At 35.0% G+C, this 27,066-nt stretch overlaps 1 protein-coding gene across 4 annotated transcripts in view; it reads left to right on the top strand.

Annotated features, from left to right (window-relative positions):
• vav3a (vav guanine nucleotide exchange factor 3a) overlaps positions 1-27,066 on the top strand; it is an 80,711-nt gene that overhangs the window by 33,152 nt on the left and 20,493 nt on the right. For 3 of the 4 annotated variants that reach the window (XM_088926701.1, XM_088926703.1, XM_088926702.1), the window contains exons 3-19: positions 7,298-7,356; positions 7,666-7,731; positions 11,037-11,145; positions 11,724-11,816; positions 12,676-12,744; positions 13,926-14,029; positions 14,486-14,585; positions 15,100-15,195; positions 17,646-17,714; positions 18,830-18,916; positions 19,004-19,089; positions 19,206-19,338; positions 20,280-20,389; positions 21,496-21,597; positions 22,350-22,447; positions 23,857-23,879; positions 24,668-24,689. In XM_088926701.1, coding sequence (XP_088782827.1) covers positions 7,298-7,356; positions 7,666-7,731; positions 11,037-11,145; positions 11,724-11,816; positions 12,676-12,744; positions 13,926-14,029; positions 14,486-14,585; positions 15,100-15,195; positions 17,646-17,714; positions 18,830-18,916; positions 19,004-19,089; positions 19,206-19,338; positions 20,280-20,389; positions 21,496-21,597; positions 22,350-22,447; positions 23,857-23,879; positions 24,668-24,689 — 1,426 coding nt within the window. Of the gene's footprint in view, positions 1-7,297; positions 7,357-7,665; positions 7,732-11,036; positions 11,146-11,723; positions 11,817-12,675; positions 12,745-13,925; positions 14,030-14,485; positions 14,586-15,099; positions 15,196-17,645; positions 17,715-18,829; positions 18,917-19,003; positions 19,090-19,205; positions 19,339-20,279; positions 20,390-21,495; positions 21,598-22,349; positions 22,521-23,856; positions 23,880-24,667; positions 24,690-27,066 lie in introns of all 4 variants that reach the window. The other variant, XM_088926704.1, reaches the window with a different exon arrangement.

Raw genomic sequence — 27,066 nt, 5'->3', positions numbered from 1 at the left:
TTATTCAATTGCTGTTTCTCTGGCATCTCCCAGCCCAGATCTTTTTTCTATATTCTGGTTAGAAAATGAGTGAAGCTAGCAAAGGATACCAAAATCTGAGGTTCAGCAAACACTGTGGAAATGTCACAGGAAGTTTAAAAAGATATGACATTGAATTCAAGATGGGAAAAAACACCTGACAAATGACATTTTAATGTAGTGTGGTATAGTTTTTTCCTTTGAATGGACATGCAGGGAGCAAAAAAATATGAATATAAAATGGGAAAGGCAAACAAACTACTTAAAAGACTGAAGTGTCTGTGTTGACAATTTCTTGATAAAATGCTGATACTGAAAAAGGTGAGGATATATAGTTAAAATGTTGAATTAAAATCAAATGATGTGTTGTTAAGATTGTACAGTGTACTAAAAAGACCTACAGATATTTTGTAGGATACTACAAAAAATGTTTTGAATCAGTTCCGAAAAGAGTAACCTAGGACATTCCTCAATATCTTAATCTAACAGGTCCTAATCTGAAAAAAAAAATGTTTTCAGTTTAAAACAGAAAGGACCAGGATTCAAGTATTTAAAATTCTTAAAGACATTGATAAAATCAACTTGGACTTCTTCGAAATCCACAGGAAAACATGACCCAAAGGACAAAAAATGGGACCTAAGAGGAAGGCTGCACAAATTGTCTCCTTTTACACTTCACTCATGACTCATTATACTCTATATATCTCCTCACTAACTGTCCTGGCTGATCCTTTTTGGCGCAGACACACATCTGAAATCAACACATGCATTCCCAACACAGCAGTAGCAGCCAACCCCAAAAAATATTTTCTATCTCTTGTCTCATATTCTCTCAGAATGCTAGTCTGTCTTCTGTATTTTCTCAGGCATCCCTAGCTCACTGAGTCCTTTAGGCCTGTAAAGTAGTCTAGGCTGCTGCTGTTGAGCATTTCACTCTGGAGCTCTTACTCCTTCCAGGCTAGTATCTAAATGCAGGCTAAACCCTATTTTCTCCTAGCTGTTCCTATGTAGTCTCTTATTAGCCTAGACCTGAGGCTAATTTCAAGCAGAGCCTGTCCTGACATCTCCTCTCCCTCATGTGGAATTTCAGTGCCTCTGAGTGCGAATTACTCAGTCAAATTAGGTGTGCCTCATTCTGCAGGTCTTTTTTTCCCATTAACAGGTTTCTCTTAAAGCTACCTTACATACTCCTCATTGGAAAAGAATAGTCCTTATTAGAAATATAAAAATATAAGAAATACTGTTTAAACCAGCATGAGGATGATAATACCTAGGAGAATAGTGTGCAATTTATAATACGGATTGGAAAATACTTTAAAATGTAATTTCTACCAATTTAACTTGCCTGTTTGTCTACCAGTCTCCTTATGTATCTACACTTGGTTGTTTTTCTGTTGCAGAAAAAAAAACTTTTTTGTTTTTTCCTTTGAATGGACATGCAAGTTTCTTTGTAAAAAAAATCCTTAAGATGTATTTAGAATTATTTACTGCAGCACTGGAGTCTAAAGGTCTTACTTGTATTTCTAAAATTCAGAGTGTGGTATAACAATTTTACCACTGCTGTCAAATATTAGTACAAAAATACAGTCCTATCTAGGGAAGAGCTTCCTGAAACTGATAAGAGATGAGCACAGTGGTTAATACTACCTGAACCCGGGCAAAACCTCAAACTGCAGGTGATACTTTGAGCTACGTTGGTTTCCTTAGTGACCTTATAAAATACTTGCTCTTGCTGTATTCGCTGTCTCAATTTTATCAGGTTAAGATTAATTATATTATCCGTATGTTCACCTGTATGTGTTTACTGTAGTATAACAAGGTAAAAGCACACTAAAGTCTACTAAAGCAGAGTGGAAACAGCACACTAAATGTGGGAATTCATGGAACAGCAAACTGAAAGAATATGAAAAAAAATCATTTCAAAGTTATTTTTTGTCAATTTGTGTTGGTGTTATAAACCAACAAAAATACTGTACAGGATGCATAAATCATTAAAATTACAGAACATGTAAATTGTTGGAACAGTGTTTTGTCTGAGAATAATTTATGAAAAGAAAAATGCCAATTGCCAATTGCCAATCCCCTTCCTACATCCCTCCGAAATCTTCCCTTTCAAAGATAAGTGAAACTAAAGGACTCAGAAGACACAAAAAGAGCACAGCAAAATACTAATTATACTAAACAGTCTCTAGAAATTAAAAAAGTGGAAGGCCAGTCCTGTCATGTATCATCTGACTAGCCAGTTGGTAACACATTAGGGTCTAGGGTGTAGAAGGGAGGCTCAAAGTATCAAAATAGTTCAGAAATGGTTGCCAAGTTTTAAAAATTGTAATGGTGCACTTGCTAAATGTGTATCCAATTGCATCATTTCTCTGATTCATAGAAAAAATGTGAGGGGGGCAGCTTGCTTCCAGTTAAAGAGGTTAAGGCAGCTTGCAAGGAGAGTTGCTACTAAAGCTAAGGAACATATTTTTCATTAAAAGTCCTGTCCCAAGTAAGTTTTTCCCTTATTTTTCCATTCTAAAATGGACGTCTGTGTCCCTTCCTAGCTGAAATCTGTACATAAGCAAGGAAGAGATTTTGAAATTACAATTCAAGTCACCTTTTGTCATTTGTTGTTCTTCTTACCCATCATGGTATTTCTGCTTTTCTGATCATAGAATTTGTCCTCTCTCTTAGTGCCCAGTATAATTATTGTTCAAGCAGTCAAACTTATTTATCAGTTCAGGTGGGTAGCTGCGTCAGCATGCGTAGGCTGCAAAGGAACAAGTAATAGGTTTATTCCATGCTGAAAAAAAGAAGAAAGAGAACACAACGTTTCGGCCGTGGAGCCTTCTTCAGGTGTGTCAACCTGACACACCTTAAGAAGGCTCCACGGCCGAAACGTTGTGTTCTCTTTCTTCTTTTTTTCAGCATGGAATAAACCTATTACTTGTTCCTTATTTATCAGTGGCTTTTTTATACCTTGAATTTCAGTGATTTATAGACTGTACATAATTTTCATTTTTATAGTAATTACACTCTTTTTGTGTTTAATACTGTGTTGCTAATTTTATCTGAATAGATCACTGAGTCGTCAAAGTAAGAACACTACTGCTTGTTAGTGACAATTACAATATTTACCTTAGTACAGTAAATAGACTTAGTAAAATGTACTAGTCAGGTTAGTAAAACTAAGAATGCAGATGCATTGACGAACGGTGTTATGGGATATAGAGTGGCATTTTTCATAGAGAAAAGCTCTCTGTAACTGCAAAAAAAGGGTCTGAAATGCATGCTTCCTTAGAATGAAAATTAATAAACTAGGTTTTTGTAAATAGAGAGATGCATGTATTCTTTCATTAAAGTAATTGATACAGGAGTATTAAATACAGTTCTTGAGTGAAAATAATGTTTGCCTAGATTAAATTAAAAGTAAGACATTCATGAGGTTCCCAAATCCCATAAATGGCTTTCTCTTTGGAAGAATACTGTCAGATGTACCCAAAGGAACCAATAGAATCCAGGTTTCTGGGTTGGAATTTGTGATTGGTTGGTTGGTACATTTAATCCAGGCTTTGTACAGTTATTAGCACGTGACATTGTTTTTCTAGTGGATCTGGGGTATTAATGAAATATCTTTCTTAATGAAGTGTCTCACTGTGTCACTGTTTTACATAATGGCATTATTACCAAATCAGTAAGGGTTGATGACAAACTCTTAGTGAGGTGCATGTGCGTTTGTAAGGTTATATGAGACAGAAACTAACTGTAACTCAGTGTCTATGAAGTATCACAAGAGTAAGATCCAAATGCAAAGTAATTTTATTTTCCAAATAGATACAAATTAATTAAATGAGCCACAGCTTTGTGGAAATTGTTCAGGATATAATGCTGTATGTATAATACTGGTGCAATAAATCTTAAGACTGAAATTTGTATGTCTCCATATTCTGTTTTTTATCCAGGCTTTATGGCACTATACATACAGTATGTTTACATCTAAAGCCTGTTCATCTGAAATGTGCTGTTCAGTCAAAAAGCTTTGTTATACAACTCAAACTCAGTGTTCAGTTAAGAAGCGTGCTAGTGAATGGTAGAGTCAGCAACTCAATTATTTTTAACATATTTTTCAAAAAATATAAGCCCCTCGGAAACCTGCAGTGTAAGTTGTAGTGCACAGCCTTTGGCGGATATATACACAGTGAGATAAAGAAATCTTCAAAAGCCATTTCCTGTTGTATCTATTTGAAGCTCTGTTCTTTTCCCTTTTCGGTGGGAGCTGTGCTGTATAACTCTGTAAGGATTGGTCTTGTAAGAAGCTTTAGTAACTTACTACAAATATAAATATTGAAAATGCCAACTTATAACAGATCTTATTTTTTCACAGTCTGACCCAGGAAAGCTTGTTTGCTGGTGATAAAGGCTGATTTGGCTACCATAAATAGAAAAAACAGTTTTGTGTCTATTTTTCAATCGAAATAATGGATTTTTTTTTGTTTGTAAACAAACTCCTTGAACTGAGTTCTTGTTTGGTCATGACATATCAAAATATAGTTTCTTGGTTATTATACTCTTGTACTATCATACTCTTTTGCTGTTTCACTAAGATTGTATCTGTACATTCACACTTAAATAGGATTTATACTATTTGTGTGGTTGAAGTAAAGCAGAACAAGTTATGTTTACTGTCGAGCATTAAATAATGTGTTACATACAGTATAACAAGTACATGCACTGCAGACTTTATTGCAAATATATTAAACTGCTCTATACCTTTCAATAGGTACAGCAGGCAACATTAAGAATGATTGCCCTTTAGCAATGCAGAAATCTATAGCAAAGAGAAACTATAGTTGTAGGACAGTATTTTAATTTATGGGGGAAGCAGGAGGGAACAACATATACAGAGAAATCACTACTATGGCTCAGATCAGTTGTCAACACATTAGTAGGGACCAGTGTGAGAAGTGACAAGCCTCAGTTAACTGTATACAGTTATTTGCTAAATTGGTGTATTTGAAGAAACTAGTCAGGTGAACAACACAAATCCATAGACTGCACATAAAAGCACCAAGTGAAATCTGGCAATGTAGATTGATGCTCAACTATAGGACAACATACAGTACATCTGTGAAGTTAGCATTAGCCTTCAGCACCTATTACAATGTTTCCACCCTACTCAGGAGGTTGGTGGCAGTACTGATGATTATTTCAGTCTATAACAGTCAAATACTGTTATATATCTCATAATGGATTATGAGATATATGGTTGGTAAAACTTTTATTAATGGTGAGGATGGAGGACTATTTCCATGTTGTCTATAACAAAGTACTGAATGATTACATAGGAAGGCTACTAGTGCTATGTGGTGTTTTTCATTTAAAGGCAGATGCTTCAATACATCAATGTTGGTATATATTAATGACTAGAATGCTCGAGCAGTCAAATACAGGAACAGAATTTTTTTTTTAATTGATCAGAATTTTAAACTTGTACTGTTTAACCTGACAACAGTGTTCTAAGTCAAAAATAATTTTATTGAAATTAATATAGTGTGACAAGTCCTTATAATGATGGAGCCTTAATTTTTGGACAAAGCTATTGCAATATTTTTCCTTCTTTAGGTGCCTTTAGGTGCTACAGTATGTATTATTACATATACTGCTACTGTATTGCAAGAGAACAGCATTACAAACAAAACTTTTAATGTCATCACATGGATGGGGTCTTGAAATGTTCATCATGTATTGTAATATAACATTTTTAAATCAGAAAACTTAAATGCAAATTTTATAATAAGGGAACTGGGTTTTTAGCGTCTATGAGGTAACTCGTGTTTCCGCATGAATTTGTCCTGTAAACCGTTCAGGCTGATCCTGTCTCTTCTGGAGTCTAAACTTCAGTCTAAGCAGTCCCTTTCTCTTCTGTCCAATGTCACAAATACCTGTCTTGAGGAGTGCTGCTTTAATTTCTGGCTTGAAATTTTAAATAAAAAAAAACGTGAAATAATGAATTTATATGCTTATGTTAGATTACACAGTTTTGTTTTTGAGCTGCAATCTACAGTGTTTTTCAAATTTAACATCATAACCTCTTTAAGCTAGCTGCTTATACACAGTGGATTGCATTTGGGAACTTAATGACCTAGACTGAATGGCTGCTCTTCGCTATACTCTTGCTTATGTTGTCATGTTCATTCTGATTCATGTAAATTGGCTGATTCATGTAAATAGATTGATATCTACAATATGCAGTATGCATAAAGTAAGGCTTTTAGGTTTCTCGGAAATTGGAAGATTGTGTTAATTTTGGACCATATTTTACAACTTTATGATTAGGGAAGATTAGTATTTATGTATACAGCAAGTACGTAACCTTTCTGCTTCATAGTGCATTGTAATTATTATTTAGTATACATATTTTATTATTTTAAAGGTAATAAGTGAACGTTGGCATTTTGTTTTCATGCAATTCAGCAAGTCTAGTATTAAACATACTATTCTACATTAAGTGCTGCGTTTATTATAAGTTTAGGTCATTTTTTTCCAGTGACCTACAGTAAGTCAAGATGGTAGAGGATAATGATAAAGGTGTCAGAACTGTCACATAGACCCATCTGGTTTTCTGATCTGTGTTCACTATCACCTTGCATTACAAGAATATTTGCTTTATTTCCTGTGAAGCCAGGCTGTAGTTAGGATTGTAACGACCACTTCCTTCCATGGTAAGATGAATAGCTGCAATGTTCTTCATACATGCTTCATGTTGTGTTGCTTTTAAGTCTGGTGGTGGGTTTCTTTCACAAGCTGCACTTGTTACCATTCGTTGACTAAACTACAAATCTCATTCAATGCACGCAGTACATATAAAGAAGTATATACAAAGTAACACTGTAATATTTTGCATTTATTGTATTTTGCAAATAATTTGTTATCCATTACTTAACCAAAAGTGAATACATTGATTGTTATAACAGTTGATTATTTTTTAGTTATTGGGTTCACAAATTCACACTAATCTACATTAGTTTCATTAGTTTATATATGTTTCCAGATTGCATTATTCCCTTTAAATATTAGCTGAAATAAAAATCTGAATAAAATGCAGATTTTTTTTTCCACTTGATAAATTTAACCTGTGAAACGTGTCATTTTTTAAAATTCTGCACCCATTGTATCAGAAAGTCTTCTAAAATCCTAAATATAATTTATGTTTCCCAGAAAATAGATGTGGTAAGTATTAATTGTACATTGTTTAGTTTCATTGTCCCTACTGTATATATCCTTTTTTTTTCAGGTTATAGAAACCTTATCGAGACTTTCTCATACAACGATAGCACAACAAACAGGAATAAGGTAGGCCTGAGGAAACTTTTTAACAACTTGTAGAATTGAAGAAAATGAGCACCACATTAATTGAGCTGTAAATAATTTATGGACACAAGTATTATTATACAATTTCATCATTTTAGGGTGTCATCTTGCTCTCAATGTGGATCCTGTTTTGGATTTGAACCAAATCATGTTCTGGGTGGAATGCCCTACATGGTTTTAATGTGTGCAGCCTCCATTACAAGATTTTTAAATGATTTCTAATATAATAATGATAGTGAGAGATAATGATTTTTTAAAAAGTTTTTTATGGTGTATTTTGTTTTACAATAGGTCTTTCCCAACAGAAGAAAGCGTAGAGGATGAAGATATCTACAAAGGCTTGGATGAGTTAATAGAGTATGTGTGAAATTTATTTTAAAAGCGTGCATTTGTGGCTGTAAATCACAGAGCTTTTAACGTGTGTTTTACTGAGAGAGACAGTACTGGGATTGCCCGGCATACTTTGAAAACGAAACAAAATAACAAGCAAATCAGAGGTCGATGAAACTTAATAGTTCTTTTGGATAATCTTTAATTGTATTCATGATGTTGAAATGGTTGAAATGTCATTCTTTTTAGTTTACCGCCTGTTCCAGGCTATTACACATATGAAGTAAGATAATTTAAAATAAGATTGATTTTTATGATACCATTTACCGACTGCCATCACAGGATTTAGGCACCCACATTCTTCAGTAATACTAAAAGGAAGCTGTAGTTTCAGATTTACTTTCTCTTGGAGCTATATTAGAATTTGCAATTGAATTCATAATCAAAAGAGCAGACACCCACATAAGTACAAAGAAAGTTAAACATTAAAAGTCCCTGACTGTCACCTGGATGGGGGCTGTTAGCAGTGGGGGAACTTTCAAGATATGAAACACAGTACTTTTTCAACCTTGTCAGTGCACCTGAGGGTCAGTAGAACACACATTAATAACCTAAGTCAAATTACAAAAAAGAAAACTATGACTGTGGACGCTAATCCAGTTGGAGTTTGTTACTGTTGTGCTAAATACTGCTTTTTATTAGCAAAAATACAAAAGTCGTTTCAGTTTTATTGGTGACTCCATAAATTGACAAGCAGTCAAACTACCTGTACCTGTAAACAAATTTCTGCTTACTGGGGCTCATCTGTGTAATGCAGCCTTGACTAACATAGTTTATATAATGTACAGTATATAAAATAAGCTTCTCTCTGTGTGTCTCATGGAGAGCAATTGCATAGGGCTTATAAAGTGATCTTATCTTATATATGTTTAACTCATGTATAGCTGCCCATAACATATGTATAACGACACATTAAAATACAACAAATGCTATATTTTGTTTTATGCCTAATAGTATATATTTTATGCCTTGAGTGTGCTAAAAATGTTCCATTCTTCTTGAGATAGCACATCTATCCAAAGGTTAAATCTTTCCCTTTTGGGGGAGATGCATAACCAGTTAAACTCCTTTTTTAAACTCCTGATGCAAATCAGGTAGGATATTCACTAATTGGTGTATGCACTGGCTGTCAGAAATTGCCTATGGCTTTGTTCTGACACTTCTTGTAGCAGAAACTATTTGATCATAAATCAGAGACATTTATTGGTAAATAACATGCTCAGCCATAAAAAACAGGCTTTGTATCTTGATTTTGACTACAGGAAACCTTAAGAATCTTATGATCTACGTGGCAGATGAAGGTGTCAAAATGACTATTTTGTTTTTCTCTTGCTTTACATTTATGTCTCAGATGTTGCCCTTGTTAACACATCACAAGTTTGCAGACCTTATTCTTGTATTTAAGGTTACAATACTGCACGTTATTGAAACAGATTATTGAAACAGATAAAGTAGTAAAAAGTGTAGGGAAAAAGTGGAGATTTTTTTTCCATTTATTTGGAAATATATTGTCAGTTATTTGGTCAGATCCTATTAACTGTGATATAGAGATGAAACGTATTAGAGGTTGTTTGGTGTAGCTCACCTAACTATGAGAATGGCTGCCCGACCATAAGAATGCGGCAGACTGAACCCCTCCTCACTTTCAAGGGGAATTGCTACATTCCACATCCCTCCTCTAGAGGGCGCTCCTACCCCTTTCGGTTACGATACGTTTCCATTGTTCCCTGGTGCGTCTCATTTGGATTTCGGTTAAAAGCCTAGCGTCTCTGCAGTTCCTGGCTCAGTATTGGAAGATGTTTCAGAGCACCGGGTCCAGTTATGTTTTTAGTTCCTTTTCCTATGCTGGCTCCGACCTGGTTCCCATTTTTATCTGTTTGTCTTGGAGGGATCTCCCGGCTCTTGGATTACGGACTGTGCCCCACCTTCCCTTTTGGATTTCCTTGGATTTGGTTATTTCCGCATTTCCCCTGTGCACCTGATCACTACAGTCACCGCCCCCTGTCTTGTCAACCCATCCTAACCCCGTTGTACCTTCCTCCGTCGTCTTTTACAGATTATACCACCCACATAGGGTCTTTAATAACACACTCCACGGGAGTCAGAACCGGCTCCCGTTACAGGAATGAGCTAGGGAGCTGCTTAAAGGGTGTAGATGGGGTGGCAGGAAGGAATTGTGAAAGGGATGAGCTAAGAGAATTTCAGGAGGTAAGATATACAGTATGTACAGTGCAGTCTGTAAGGATTTGGACAGTGACACAATTTTTGTTGTTTTGGCTCTGTACCCCAGCACATTGGATTTGAAATTTAACAATGACTATGAAGTTAAAGTGCAGAATGTCAGCTTTAATTTGAGGGTATTTATGTCTATATGGGGTGAACCATACAGGAATCACAGCCCTTTTTATACATAGTCCTCCCATTTTAGGGACAGTGTTACACAAAGGAGATATACCAATATATTTAGATGGCTGTAGTCATTGCAATAAATATTGCAACCTTAACTGAAATGTACTGAACACTTCTGATTGAAAGTAATATTTCAAAAAAACATTCAGGTACTGGTTCTGTGTTTACTCTTGAAGTTTTCTAATACATTCAGACAGAGAAACATTCCCAAGGCAGCCATTTGTAGTCTGTTTGTCAGATTAGAGCTCATTGCTGTGGAACATCCCATACTCTAAACAAGAATTTGGCAAGTGAGCCTCTGCACATGAATTGAATTCAAAGTATCTCCCATCTTCCCTCACAATGGCCAGTGTCTCCAGGCATCTTGAATAAATGGATGAGCAGGTGTTTTATTACAATACACAGATAGTGTAAGTTGATGAGAAAAGCCTACATCACAGTCACACTGCAATACCCGAAACATATTACTTATTTAAATAATCTTATTACATTTGCAATCCTTCCAAAGATAATTTCCTGAAATATGCTTTAAGCATGTTCAGTTTAACTAAAAAAGGAATTCAGTGACATTGCACAAACCTTGTATTCTCGGAATGAAAATTAAATTGTTTTGAAAGACATCAAGTCAGAAAATACGTCTAACTAATATATATATATTTGATATGCACTAGTGTCTTTCATTTGGACAAGGACAGAATGCTGTGTAATTCCTACATATATATTCCTGGGATTTTGAAGAGATTTTGGCTTTACACTGTTCAAATAGAATACAAATAAAAATAGCTCCTTCTTGAATTTTTTTTGTTATGGATTTAAAGAAAACAAATTAGCTGTTGATGGAATGTTGTTCTTTTCTATTTTAGTGAAAATGGTGTTGAGGATGAAGAAGATCTTTATGACTGTGTGTATGGGGATGATGAAGGAGGAGAGGTTTATGAGGACCTGATGAAGGCCGAACCTCTTCCCCAACCAGTAGGATGAGTTATTTTACACCTTACCTTTTTCTTTGTTACTAGTCCATACTAATCCATACTAGTTACTTCTTCCATTTTCACAGTAAATTATATTTCCAAACTGAAGACACCCACTTATTTGTATTTGTATTTGTATTACCTAATAGAAGTGATAAATGATCGCTTTCCATTTTGCAAGTTCATTATGATATATTGTAGTAAAATCAGAGTATTCTTTGCGAAAACTGTGGGAAAGCTTTAAGCAAACATACAAAAATACAAAACTGTGGTATAGTTAAGTATACTGTATGTATGGTAAGACATGGATAAACCATGAAAAAATTCCAAATATACTGTAGTTATTTTAAATTACAGTTCTTATTGCAAGCCACTTAAGGTTACAAGAGTGACAAGGTTACAGTTATATGATGGTGGATTATTTTACTTAATGAAACCCTTGTCAGTGAGAATCCTTCATACAGTATATCCTTTGAAATATTAATAATAATTTACAAGCTGAAGATAAAGAAATGACATAAATAAGACATTACCACTGAGTGTGGCTTTCTAAATATCAAGCTTTTTTTCAAATTGCAGAAACAGGTTGAAACCGACATTCGTAGTTGCTGCCTTTTAGAAATCAAACAGACAGAAGAGAAATATACAGAAACTCTGGAGTCCATAGAACGGGTGAGTGTTGTTTTCAATGACTGCTCTAACTCTATACATATGGGATAACGTTTGGATTATTCTGTAAATTAGTGCATTCAAGTCAAATGTCTACGGGTCAGTTATAATGTTAAGGTGCACCATCAGTTCAAATACTTGATGAAACACAGACTGGCTGAACCATTGCAGTTGGTCCACTCAATCTGTGAAGCTACCAGACGCCAGATGAGTGATAATATTTGAAAGTGAAAATGTTTAATGCACCATTGCCTATAGATGTGAATGTCCAGTTTAGTATGTTGACCAAACTAAGGTTGCTGCTGGAAGAGGTGTTAGTGGGGCCAGCAGGGGGTGCTCACCCTGCGGTCCATGTGGGTCTTAATGCCCCAGTATACTGATGGGGACACTATACTGTAAATAGGCGCCATCCTTTGGATGAGACGTAAAACTGAGGTCCTGACTCTCTGTGGTCATTAAAAATCCCAGGGCGTTTCTCGAAAAGATTAGGGGTGTAACCCCGGCATCCTGGCCAAATTTCCCATTGGCCCTTACCAATTATGGCCTCCTAATAATCCCCATCTATGAATTGGCTTCATTACTCTGCTCTCCTCTCCACTGAGAGCTGGTGTGTGGTGAGTGCACTATGGCTGCCGTCGCATCATCCAGGTGGAGGGGAGTCCCCATTACCTGTAAAGCGCTTTGAGTGGAGTGTCCAGAAAAGCGCTATATAAGTGTAATATTAATCTTTTGTCATTTAAGATTTGATGTGCGCATTGTAATTACAAACCATTTTGTAAAATTATATGTGCAAATATCAAAGACACATGATGAAGCATTTTAGCATTTGTTTTGCATGCATTTTCTGCTTTTGTCTCCACAGTATTTTATGACACCCCTCAGGAAATTTTTATCTTTGGTGGAAATAGAAAAAGTATTTGTTAACATTCCGGTAAGCATTAAAGTATAACATTCTCCAGTGTCACAAATCTTTAATTTGTAAAATAATTAATAATATCTTATTATATATTTTATTAATAATAATTTATTATCTTTCATTATATTATGATTAATAATATTTCAGAATCTTCCACACAGTATTCTGTTTGGGCCAAAGACCCTAATGTAGGATATGTTCAGTTTCAACCAAGGAGCAAATATCATAGTTAAAAATCACACTTTAAAAATTGCAAACAAGCTCCTGTTTTGAAACGTTTATTTAGTGCTTGACTAGACAGATTGAAGCAGTATATTTTAAATATTTGGAAAGAAATGTATGTGAGTGTTTTTGGAGGTTAAGGAGATTCATAATTAAACCAGTGGAAGCACTTTCTGTACGCTGCATATTCAAGCCTATTCGCCGCGTGATTCTCAACACCATTTTGGTCAAAGCGCTTTAGTTGCTGAGTAAGCTACAATTGCGCCACCTGGTGGACCTTGTGCCACTTGTCAACTTGTGTCACTTTCATGCTGTTTTTGTTTAGGTGAAAGTGAGTTTCATAAACTGGCAGTATAAGGCCAGTATGAACAGACAGGCACTTTCAACTTCTACGTCATTGTCCCCACAATGCTGGCTTTGATTCATTTATTTTTTCCCTTTTACCCACATGAAACATAGACTGACTTTCGATAGTGATCACAGGATTGAGCAGGCTGTGTACCTGTGGCTAAGGGAGCAAGTAAAAATTATTGTTGTGTTAGGACTGTATCAAGAAACTTATGATGTACAGTATTCCACCTGCACATTAGAACAATTGAATTGAAACCCATTAAAAACAATGGGAGATATTCTTTTGTCAAAACAAATGTTTTGTGGGGTATAATATTTTAATAGCTGAATGAAAAGTAGTATCATACAGTGAAGTCACAGATGAAGAATGATAATGCTTACATATGTGTAATTGCAAATTGCAGAGTATCTCTCTAAGTTCTTAAGGATCTTAAGAAGAAGGATTGGACCATAATAAACAGCTATGCAACCAAGAACCAAGGCAATTATCTCTTTATCTTGCATAGCAATATTTGTTACAGTCCTCTAGAAACTGAGGCCTTTTAGATGGCATATTGATAATAACACATGTAAATTTAAAATTTCTTTAGTTTAATTTCTAACTGAAGATTCTTCTATTGTAGGAGCTTGTGAAAGTCCACAAAAGCCTAGTGCAGGAAATACAAGACTCCATCACCAACAAAAATGCTCAAAATTTGTACCTTATTTTCCAAAACAACAAAGAAAGGTAAATAATAGTTTGTTTTTCAAGACAGCGCCTTCATTTTACCCTTGGTAATATACTGTAGCCTTATGATATAATATACCTTTTAATGTTGTACATATAGACACAGTGAGAGCTGGATTATGCAATATAAAAAGTATATTATTATGACAGGAAATACAAAAGCAAGAGAACAACACATCTGGCACAGTTGAAAATTAGAGCTCTTGTAACTTGTCATAAGAAGAGGTTAGCACAGATGAGGAACTCTTAAACACTATTGAAGACTGTTAAATATATTAATCACCATCACTAAGTTAAGAAACAAACTGTTTACTCACAACACAGACAAAACCTGCAACTTGTACTTTCTTTACTATAGTGACCTCTCTGGGTAACTTTAATTACTGCTTCAGTGTTTTGTGATTACCCACTGAGTGTATTTTGTTAAGTAGTTATAAGTTAAAATTGATCATTTAGGTTGCTAATTTACGGGAAGTATTGCAGTCATGTGGAAACGGCCATAGCAGTCTTGGATGATATCTGCAAAGAGAAAGAGGATGTTCGGTTGAAGTTAGAGGTGAGACTCTAACAGTTTATTCTAATCTTCCCTAGGCTTATGACAAGCATACTGCTGTACAAAAGACTACTCTACTCACTCAGCAATTTACTTCTTTATGCAGAAGCACAATTCTGTGACGATCCTCTATTGAACTTTTAGCCATTTATGTAACATGCTAACAATAAGTCTTAATCAGTTTATGTTTTACAGTGTGAGTACAGAGAAATGCATTATGTTAATGATAAGGAACATCTGATAATGATGCATTAATATTTGATTAAATCCCGTTTTTAAAATTCTGATGTGGAAAGATGCTAAATGAGCCTGTCACAGAGGTCAGTGTGTTGTATTTCTGCTTTAATTGTGGAATACCGGTACCCTCTTGTGGTCAAATTGAGACATTATAGTTACTGCGACTGGTCTTTCAGCAGAATGCTTTGAGGCCTTTTCTGTTTTGTTTTTTTTAATATTTACAGTAAGATTTAATTTTCTACAATGTGGAGAACTGTCAAGCACATTTTGTTCCTTTTAGGAATGTTCCAAGAGAGCAAATAATGGGAAGTTTACTTTAAGAGATCTTCTAGTTGTCCCGATGCAGAGAGTTCTGAAATATCATCTGCTATTGCAGGTAAGCATTTTGTAACTGAATTATTGCATAGTGTTCATGACTGAATAAAGATATTGCTTCTTTATGCAAAACAAGAACAATATTGTGGAGTAGTGCTTAATAGGCTAGTAAGCACTGCTTAACCTAGTAAGATTGACTCATTATAAGAATGATCTTCCAGCAAAGAAATTAAATTTCTTTTTAATTGTAAAAAAAATAAAAAAATGTATATATATATTGCCATCAAAACCATCCACTCAATCCATATTGTTGTTCCATCCTTCTATCCATTTTCTAATCGCTTCTTCCAAACCATGGTTGCAGGGCAACTGGAGCCTGTTCTAGCAAGCAATGGGTACATGGCACCCTGGGCCAGATGCCAGTCCATCACAGGGCACACACACAGACACACACTCACTCACGCCACCAGCCAATTTTCCCAAAAGCCAATTAACCTACCAGTATGTTTTTGGGCTGTGAGAGGAAACCTGAGCACCCAGAGGAAACCTACTGTATGTGAACACGGAGAGAATATACAAACTCTACGCCTGTGTCTGAAATAAAATTCAGGGCCCTAGGGCTGCAAGGCAGCAGTGCTAACTACTGCACCTCTGAGCCACCTCCATTTTGTTATTCCTTCATTTAAATTATTTTCTGTCTGTTAATAAGAATTTGAATGCAACTGATATTTATTTTAACTGTTGCTTTAAGACATTTTTAAATGTTATGATTTCATAATCAGGGACAGTGGGTACTTTTAAGGAACACAATTAATCTTGGGTGCAGAGGGAAACAAGCATAAAAGTCTCCACTAGGGGCATGCTTGCCCATAATTTTTTGTGACGCTAACTGCTTAAAGTACCACTTTAAAATAATCATTTTAGGAACTGAATTTCAGTTTATTGTTTTTGATAACTGTTGAGATAAGCTTGAGGTGAAAAAAACAACTTAAAGGAAAAATAAATGTACTATAGGTGGGTAGCTGCGTCAGCATGCATAGGCTGCAAAGGAGCTCACACCTGAAGAAGGCTCTACGGCCGAAACGTTGTGTTCTCTTTCTTCTTTTTTTCAGCATGGAATAAACCTATTACTTGTTCCTATATATAATATATATAACCCAATATTGGGATATTTATATAAGCTTCAAATATATATATATTTTACCACCGTTTGGTTAAAATTGTATAATGCAATGGTGATACTTTTTTTTTTGATTATTAAGGAAATCTAAAAAGCTAAACAAATGTTTTAGAAAAGTGAATAAACAACTTAAATACAATGTAGACGTGATACTAATATCATACCTGATAATGTATAGGGCACCAAGTAACCTTTTTAGTTAAGTATGGTGGTTCTGCAAGGAAATATTTTGTGACTGGCACTGTGATCTCTTGAATACACTTAGCCAGTTGGATGTTTCTTGTGCATCAAGTGCATGAGAGGTTGCATTGTCTAAACAGCAGTCAGAACTGAATTTACCTCAAAGATGAAGCCAGCTGGGCTTCTTTTGTGACAGCAGCTCACTTTGTTCTGCTGAACTGAGCACCTGCTGGGAAACTAAGAGGGCAGTGCTGATGGATTGTAGCTGTAGGGAAGCTTTCAGCAACAACACTGCTCAGCCAGAAGCTAGCTTGTGTGCAAAGTGCAATTGGAGATCTCACAGGTTTTGCTGTCCCTTTCTGTCATAGTGTCAGTATCAGAGTTAAGTATACAAAATGATGATTTTCCACATCATTTCATATTTTCTTTCTGTATTATTGAGCGAATTACCTACATCACTGTACCTCAGATTAATCATTTAGGTTATAGCATGCTGAACTATGTCAGAGGCTCAAAATCTAGTTCACTGTCTGTGCATGGCTATGAACAAAAAAAAATACAGTTGATGTCTCATGGCCTTAATAAAGCAAAAGATGTGTTTGAGCAATGCAAATGATTCAAGGATCATCTTGCATCTGTCTTATAAGTTCTGATAAAAGTGGAAAGACTTGCATGATGGCCTTTCTTTTCTTTTGTAATGAGTCCTTGATGTCTTGTTTAAACTGCAAGAGATGAAAAAAGCTCATTTGTTAAATACCACGAGTGGTTTTTGCACTGCCACTCAAGCATACGAAGTTTTAGTGCAAGGGCTTGCAGAAACTTAATTGTTTTCTGTTTAATTGGCTTTTCCTTCTCATAAAACAGTGAAAAAAGCAAAATAAAGATATTGCGGCAAGTCACTGATGAAGCAATGAAACGAAGACTTGACAGCTAGAATAGGAAATTCTGTGCCCGGGTAGTTCTGAAGCTTGTGATAAGTGTCTAGCAATGCAGAGTGATGCCCTAATTAGAATAAGGCATGTCTGGATGTTTCCGTTTCTCATGTCTGACTAGATACTGCTGTATTAAACAATTTGTCACTAATTAGCTGTTGAATAAAAACAAGTTGTGGTGCACTGTATTAATGCTCTGTGTTTGCTTTTATTAAACAGGAATTAGTCAAACACACTCATGATCAAACTGACAAGAGCCATTTACGAACAGCACTTGATGCAATGAAGGTAAGTATCTCCATGTAGAGCTTTCTCTGTTTATGTGATTTGACCTTTTCACCATATCACATACAGTAATATGTCAATTCTGTTTTGCTTGGAAAATGATCACCTCTCCCACAGTCACAAAAAGACTCCTGAAACACTTTGAGACATACTGTACTAAGTCATTGGTGTGCAGTCAAATATTATTTTAAGAAAATGTGTGTTTAAAACAGCAAACATGTTTGTTAGACACACGATGACCTGTTTTAAACCAGTTTGCATTCTTGTTTTCTTCTATATTATAGCTTACTATAAGTTGAAATTAAATATAATGCTGAACAAAGGAAATGTGATATTCTGGGTGAATCATCCATGTAAACTGTGTTTGAGGTTTATAAGAAATATATTTAAGGTTGATTTTTCCTTAGTATGTTAATACAGTATGGTGCTAATGTAAATGCAAAATGTAGGTGTTTTTTCTTACATTAGCAGAGAAAATACATTTTGTAGGGTTTTTAAAATTCTTTTAAGAAAGAGCTGAAGAAAACTGTTTTAAATGATTGTTTAAAATTAAATTTGTTGACAGCAGAAAACATTTCTCTCAAACTGTCTGGCTTAGTTCAGGAAATCACATTTTCCTGAGTAATTGTTCAAATAAAGTGAACAAACTAGTGTAAATAGGCATGTTTAAAACAGTTTTATTGTCGACCAGGGACTTCTGAAGTCGACTTTCTTTTACATGTTGACTTGAGGTTTCTCTATGAAAGTTATAGGAAAAAACAAAAAGTGCATTGTCATTTTTTATACAGTTTGGACTACATTTCTATCCAATAGTATCATTTTCTGCAACTTAACAAGGTGTACTGTACTTTAGGTACCAGATGGGAATAAAACATTAAAGTATGAATACGTTTTACAGCAATAAATGATAATAATTTACAGTGAAGTCCCATCACATAAACAAATGTTTCAAATTACTTTGTTAAGTAAATTAAGGATGCTCAGGTGTTATTGAAGTGCTGTCATTTGATGACACAACTCAACTGCAGTGTGTTGGGTAGAGTTGGGTGGTGACTGTTCAGGGGCTGAGTCGAGTGTACATTACATTCTTCTCCCATTTTTCTTGTTCTGAAATGCAGGACCTTGCTCAGTATGTCAATGAAGTAAAAAGGGATAATGAAACGTTACGGGAGATAGATCAGTTTCAGAAGTCTATTGAAAACATGGTAAGTCTATGAAGTGAAATGAAGAAACAAAAAGGCGCCCTGGCTTCCCTTTTTCACAAAAGCTCAAGCGTGTAATTTGTGTTTCAGAATCAGTCTCTAAGAAAGTTTGGAAGGCCAAAAGTCGATGGTGAGGTACGGGTAGCTTCTCTAGATAAACGTGCCAAACAAGACAGGTGAGATTGTTGTGCAGAACATATCATTACGTATATCTTTTTGCCATTCTTTTTTTAGACTCAGATCCCTGTAAGTTACTTAAGGCACGCTCACATCTCTATTTTATTGGATGCAGGCATATCTTCTTGTTCGACAAAGCGGTGATTGTTTGCAAGAGACGAGGAGACAACTATGAAATGAAAGAAATAATTGATCTCCACAACTACAAAATCACTAACAACCCCACCACAGACAAAGAAAATAGAAAGGTTTGTTGTTAAATGTACAATATACAAACAAAATGTCAATGAAAAACTGGAGATGAGATGTGCATTCGGGATGTTTTTTTTCAAGGAATCACAGATAGTGCTCTTCTCTGAATAGCATTTGAAATGCATTATTTCAAAGTGGATAAACAGATCTTTTAGAACTGTTATTAGTATTCTAATCTAATAGAATATTTGGTCATTATTCACCCATTCTATAGTCTGAATGTGCCTCATCTCTGCCTTAAAGATTAAGGAAGGTTACTGCTCATCTTTACAAGCCTTCCAATATTTTTTTCTGTCAGTCTTTCTCAGCCTTTGGCAAATCATGTATTTTGTAGCAGGAAATGAGTTTGCTCTCAGTTGCCAGACATGATATACTGTACACTTAATGACAATTGTCTTTGAACTGGTGGTCCAAAACATGATTTTAAATAAGGATTCTTCTGCTGAAGAGGTACCCACTGGCCTTCTCCCTTTGAAGTGAGACGGATCTGTGCTCTTACCCATTAGCTTGTATGCTTACTGTGATCATACTATATCTCTGTGGGACTGAAGAGATCACCTGAGACTCTGCACATGCAAAAATACTAAGTAGTCACAGATGTTTGGTGGATTCTCAACAGTAAAGGATGAATTGTAAACCTTATTTATTGTTAATGACCCCTTATTAAGTGGTTTCCACCCTTTCATAACAGAATTACTCAAGGGTTTTCCAGAACAGCCTACATATTTTAGCTTCAGTACTAAGATGCAAACACATTTAAACATAATTATTCCCCTCTTACTTAGGAGTCTTTATAGACTGTTTCCTTAGAGCCCTTTTTAATAGTTTTCATCAAATATCAAGCTGCTTTTTAATTTAAACACTTATTTTAATGGCTGTTATGTCTTTTTTTCCTGTGAATTCATCATGTGTTTAATTTTATAATTCTTTTTAACAGTGGTCTTACGGCTTCTACCTCACACACAACCAGGGGCAAAACGGATTTGAATTCTTCTTCAAAACAAAAGAATTAAAAAAGAAGTGGCTGGAGCAGTTTGGAATGGCAATGTAAGCACGTGAAAGGCAATAACCACTGCGGGAGCCACTGCTGGTGGTTGTTTTTCAGGTTCAGTCACTAAAAATTGGTTTGTGAGCCATGCAGGGTCATCTGTTTGTTGAATCGCCATTTTCAAAAACCTTCTGCAAGTGTAAAAAGCCATATGGAAAAGAGTGTGTTGACATAAAGTTCTTTCTTGTTTATCCAGGCTGGGGCTTTATCACTGATCAAACACGTACCTTTGATTAAAGTAACACAGTACACAACAGAAAAAAATCATCCCGCTAAGTAGAATTGCAAATGACTTATATTTCTGATATACTGAAATTGCAATGTGCTAAATTCTTTTTGTGTGTGGGTTTGCAATTCTAAATTCCCTGTTGGCAGAAATAACCTAATATAGTTTACAACAGGGGGTGTTCTGGTTGCAGTGCAAAGTCAAATACATTTATTTAGTAAAATTCAATCTGTTAATTGTGTTGAATGCCATTTCCGAACATTGTGCTGGCATCTGTTTGAAAGTGAAAGGACAAATCTAAAAAGATTTCAATAAAGCTTCTTTATCAAGCGGAAAATGAATCAGTTTGGAACCAATTTAAAGGGATACATAACTTTAGTTATAAATTCCCATGAGTGTGAAGTTCTTTCCTAAACCCTTTACAACTGGATCAAAACATGTTATGTGAAATACGAAAAGAAATTAACTCACGCAACAAAAAAACATTTCTTCAGCAATTAATGTGTACAATACCACATGTGTGTTTAAGTGCATGTGTACATGGTTCATATATACTATATAAACTGAGAGGCATATATCAATGCATGTACAGTATAGAAATATACATAATGCATAAGAACATCTATAGAAAATATGAGAAGATCAGTGTTTTCATTCATGTGAAAAAATAATTACAGTAATGCACAGCAGGATCCTGCTACCACGCTAAAGCCTTCTCCAAATTGCAGCCTTGTACAAAACAATCTGTTTGTATATTAATGCATATATGTTAGCATTAGCAATGGTGGCTTTTTTGGGACTTACACAACCATTATTTCTTAAACACTCATAACCTCAGAAGGAAGACGCAGTAATCACACACCTGTTCCCTTCCTACAGATCCAACATCAGACCTGAAAATGCAAATGGAAATTTCCATGAGTTCAAAATGCATACTTTCGAGAGGATCACATCTTGCAGTTCCTGCCATATGCTTTTGAGGTAAGCCGTCAGTAAGACGGAAAGAATTTGCATAATGATTCTGAGCGCAGCTTGCAGTCACTCTTCATCTTTCATTTTAGGGTTTTATTTCATAGTTTGATTTGTCCTTCAGTTTATTTGAACATTTTCTATATTAATGTAGCAAATCTAAAACAGTAGCTGGCCAGCGGCGCTAAGCGAAGACTTTTGTTTATTTAGGGTGATAGTCAGATTCAGTAAGTTATGCTGTATGCTTTTTCAGTTAGGATTGTGATTGAAGTTATTTGATTGTATTTGTCATAGGTTAGTGAAGTAAATTCTGCCTAGGACGGTTTTGTTGCAATGAGATAAGATATTTTAATTTATGAACTGCAATAGAACAAAGAAGAGGGAAGTTAAAATATAAATAAAATATGTCAATCAACATTGTAGAGATAGGGAAATATAACAGTTCAACTGATAAGTTTTGAGATACTTTGTGAATATTGTGCTGTCAAAAGAAAATTATGGACAGTATGTTGTGTTTTATTGTAAATGTGATGTCTGTTTTGATGTGACATTAAGATAATCAGTTTTATATTAAATAAGAAGCTCTTCAGAAAGGCTCCCTGGCTACTTTTTATTGTACAAGGAGAGAAGTGACACACTTGACCTCAAACCTGCAGGTCTGTTAGACACCAGGCACCTGTTTCTCATCATTTCAGCCCTCGGGAGCTGTGCTTGTTAAAAGAAAGCTAGAACCACATTGTAAAATGTCATTTTTTTTCTTTCAGAGGAATATTTTACCAAGGCTACCTCTGTTCCAAATGTGGCGCTGGAGCCCACAAAGAGTGTCTTGGTAGGATTGACAGCTGTGGAAAAACAAACTCAGGCAAAGAAACTTTTCTTTCAATTCCTTCATTTATAATAGATTCAGGGACTCTTTGTGCAATAGTGTTGCCTAAGTGTTTTTTTTACTATAGTATGCTACTTTTTTCAGCAACCACTAAGCTTGCCATTTTTGCGACTTACTTTTATTGACTGTCTTTTTTGATCATTTCAGATTTTCTTCAGCTTATGTATCTCCCCATAAATATGTTTGTTTAACAGGAAGAGCAAATACAAACACATATCAAAATTCATAGGTACTCAGAAGGGGATAGCTGCACTGCTGATGACAAACCATTAAGTTATTTCTTTAAAGATAAGTTGAATATCACTATGCGATACGTGAAACAACTCCAGAACAGTGACCTGAAACAGACAAAGGAAATGTGTTGCTTTTTCCATTACAATACTAAATTAAATGAGTTTATTGCACAGGTAATGAATTTCTTGACTAGTACACTTCTGTAAGATCAGCACTGAGCTTTGACCCTCAGTCTTACTGAGTGTCATTTCCTGTTCATTTTGGCACTACTCATATCAAACCATATTATGAAATTAATGCACTCTAGGAGTATACCTGGGCAGACAGACAAACTGTAAAAGCCCTAGAGAATTGTGTGAAAACACCATAGTGTTGAATACAATTAGTGCTGAGTGATCACTGACAATTCTGAGCAAAATTGGATTTCCACACTCTTGTGAAGAATGAAAGTTACTTAGTCCTTGAGCAGATAAATTGATGGTGGACTGGTAAATGGGGACAGCTGCTTGGCTAGAGTTATTGCAATTGTACCCTAATCTAATGATCTTTGAGCTGTGACCATAAACATCCATTGAAATTTATATTCATGCCTTTTAGTCCATCTGACAAGCATTTTACACGTTATTGTCATGTTATTTCTGAAGGAAATGAAGTGGAATTAAAACAAAAAAGATTTTCACAACAAATGGAATGTACATTTTGGAATTCATCCCCAAAGCCATTGCCTAATATTTACTTTTTTTTACATAATATTTACTTCAATTCCTTCATTAGTAATGCAAGAGAATTTTCTACACTTGCTCAAGAGATTGAATTGCCAGTACAGCACGTTGCTTTGTTTGTCTTGTCAAATCACTGTAATCTGCGTTTTACCTCTGTAGTTCTTTTTTGAATTATCTCAAAACTATGAATTTGTTTCTGCAACATTGGACAAAGTTCAACATGATAGACAGCCAATTAAAGGCAGTCTCAAAGGAACCAATGAAACAAACTCTTTAGTCCTGCCCCAGGGCAGTTAAGCTTCTGACAGGTATATGCTGCTGAACAAAACAAAGCAGATAGCGCTAGCCAAGCACACAGAAAATACTTCAGCAATTTTTCTCTGTGAAATCTGATTAAATTCATGATGCCTGTTTTCAAACTCATTTCAGGTTCTTGTACGCTAAGATCAGAGGTAAGAAATGCATTACTTTAAATGATTTTCCAGAGCAGCTACATATTTCTGCAATAGTTTAAAAACACGCAGAACAAGGTCTTCAAGTTGTTCTGACATGTTTCTTAAAAATACAGTACCTAGAACTATTTTTGTAATCATTTTGTTGCATTCAACATTCTTTAATCTTTCCTTAACCTTTATATTTGTGTATTTTTGCTTTAAAATTATGTACCTTGGAAATGTATTGTGTTGTAAATAGTAATAGTATACTATTTATACCTATATATGCTTTCTTCATTCATATATGCTGATTTTTGTTGCATCAAGTTATTTTACCTTATATTTATCCTTTTTTTAAAATAATGAGTATCAAAACATCAAAATAAACTGATGGTGTGGATAAGTGTTCATAAGTTTGCTTTCTTATATAACATTGACTTAATGACAGGTAGATATTTTTACTATTTCACAAGAGTATTTTAACATAACAGTACCCTTCACATTACACTTGACAAATGCACTAAAGACACATTACATTTATTAAAATTATGCAGGAACTCTTTAAGTTTAGATAGAACATTAAACTGAAAAATAATCTAAAAGTGAAATATTTGAAAAATAGACACAGTAATGTAGAATGCATCCTAAAGTAAAACATTTTTCACCTTGATGTATGTTACAAGGAGCAGCCTATTGTATCATATATCCATAGAACCATTGCATATTATCATTGACACTGTCAGTCTTGCTAGAAGTACTTTATTTAGATAACACCCTATTTATCTTTCACATTTTTCTTCCAACAGAAAAAGAGACACGTGGATCCAGGTCAGTATGCTTCATTATAGTAATACAGATATCTGTTTATTACTGAATATGACTTTCCGGTTGGCCCAATAAAGATATTTGTGTACCACCGTACATTGCAATGGACAGAAGTGTTACTGCCTTTTACCCTGATATCATCAGATCTCACAAGCTAAGCAAGCCTGGGCCTAGTCACTACTGGGATATGAGACCTCAGAGGAAAATCAGACTGCTGCTATAAATTGAGTTTAACATAAAAGACTACATAAATGTAGTCTTATTAAGTGCCTGTAAATGTAGTACTGTACAAACAGTATTCAGTATACAAGTCTGTATACAGCTATACAAACCATACTAACATACTGTAGATCTTGACTTATATCATATGCCTTTAAGAACAATCAGTCCTATTAGTATGGTGTTTTGGCATTGTGTTGTAATGCTGTGCTCACATGGATTGTGAAAATGATTGTTTAAACTTGGCTGTCTTTGTTTCATTTAATATACATTGTGCTTCAGGGCTTTAATAACTCATTGTACTTCGCACAGTAAAAGACAGGCTTTTGCAAGTTACCCACACTTAACTGTCGGTAACTGGATACCTAGAGATAAAACTTATTTATCTTCATAATGTTAAATCACTTTTTTTTGTCATTTCCCATTTAAAGCTAAACAGAACTAAGTATTGTAGGCAACAAAACCCATGCTAATAAAATAGTTCATAACAGCTTATGACTATTTTGGAATTCAGACTTATTCAACTGTACAAAATTTTGGAATATGTTCAGCGCCTTTGATTCACTAATTGACCTAATTGACAAATTTAAGCAGGACATGAAAGTTCATGTTAAAAAAACTTTTTTTGTTATTCGAATCAAGGTACTGTATATGTAGAAAACTACTGTATGCTTAAAATGATATCCTTCAGAAGCAGTGACCAGTTATAATGTATGATGTCAGAGAGAAGATAATCATGGTAATATATAGCTTATATACTGTAGAACTTTTAAAAGGAATACTCTCAAACCTCTTACTATAAAATGATACTATTGTCTTTAAAGAGTTATATGACATTATATTGTATTTGTGAATATTTAATATCTTTAACTTACTGTAGAGTATGTCTCTAGAGTAAAGTTAAGGTAAAGGTACAGTAACTTCCTGTGATAGCTAATGAAAGCACACACATAGGAATGCTGGAAAACAAGTTGATTATATTTACTGTGCATTCAATGAAGAGTGCTAGCATGCACACAGTGGGGATATTTTTAAAAAATAAAGATCTTATCAGAAAGCTTCAGTAACTATGGAGGAGAAAAGTGGTTGGGTGCCAAGAGTAAAGCATTTTCAAGAGGGTAGGGTTTAAATGAAAAATAAGTGATGTCCACCGGGAAATCCATTATTCTCTCCAACATCAAAGCAGTTTAATGGTGATAAAATGTCTAAAATATTACCACTGACCATCCATTCCATTATTTAGGAACGAGTAATAGGTTTATTCTGTACTGAAAAGAGAGAGCATCAAATAAACCTATCACTTGTTCCTTTGCAGACTTCGCATGCTGACGCAGCTGCCCACCTGAATCCCTTTATTTATGTTAATCAAATTTTAAATATTTTTTAAATAACTGAAAAGGTGTCAGTCTTCACTCAGGTTGGGAGATTGTCAAACTGAGATCTTTAATTCAATCAGCTGAAGGGGAGTATATCACAGAGAAAGGGTTTCCCCTACCACTCAGTAAGACATGCTCACTGGACTGAAGTGACACTTTCCTTTTTATATATTAAAAGTAGGCAAGACTTTAACATATCAAGGAACATAAGGGAAAGGGGCAGTGTCAGAAGTCAAACAAATAGGACAGGAAGATGCCATTTGGCATCCTGCATTCTGTTTCATTTCTCTCTGGTTGAATGGGTGTGGAGAATCACAGGCTAAGACAGTGGTCTTAGGTGCAAACAGAAAACCTTTCCCGTGCATAGTCACTGTCTTGACCTTTTCACTCGGTATTCCACAGTAGTATGCTGATTTCAGAACTTTGAACATTCTGACAAAGGCTGAAATTGATGAGCATTAATCTTGCCACATCTGAACCACAGCAAGAAGCACGGGGCTGAATACATGAAGCTTTTACCTCAGCGCTAGTTTTGCATGAATTTTTCTTTAAAATAAATCCTACTGGTTTTACCGTAGAACATTTCTAAAACACCCAGGAGGTAAAGTGAGAAGTTTATTAATTTATATTTTCTGTCTTCATTGAATAATCTTTTTCAATCAGCTGCTGTTCTTTGTTTGAAACAGCACTGTGCTAAAAGGTTTATACATCAAGACTTTATTGATCACAACAATGGCATCAGAGGATTTATTTTTTCGCAGTATTATTTAGTTTGTTTTACAACA

Source organism: Atractosteus spatula, chromosome 11 (genome assembly GCF_055471065.1).
Source record: "Atractosteus spatula isolate fAtrSpa1 chromosome 11, fAtrSpa1.hap1, whole genome shotgun sequence".
NCBI classification, from domain to species: Eukaryota; Metazoa; Chordata; class Actinopteri; order Semionotiformes; family Lepisosteidae; genus Atractosteus; species Atractosteus spatula.
This window is presented reverse-complemented; position numbering and strand designations above follow the sequence as displayed.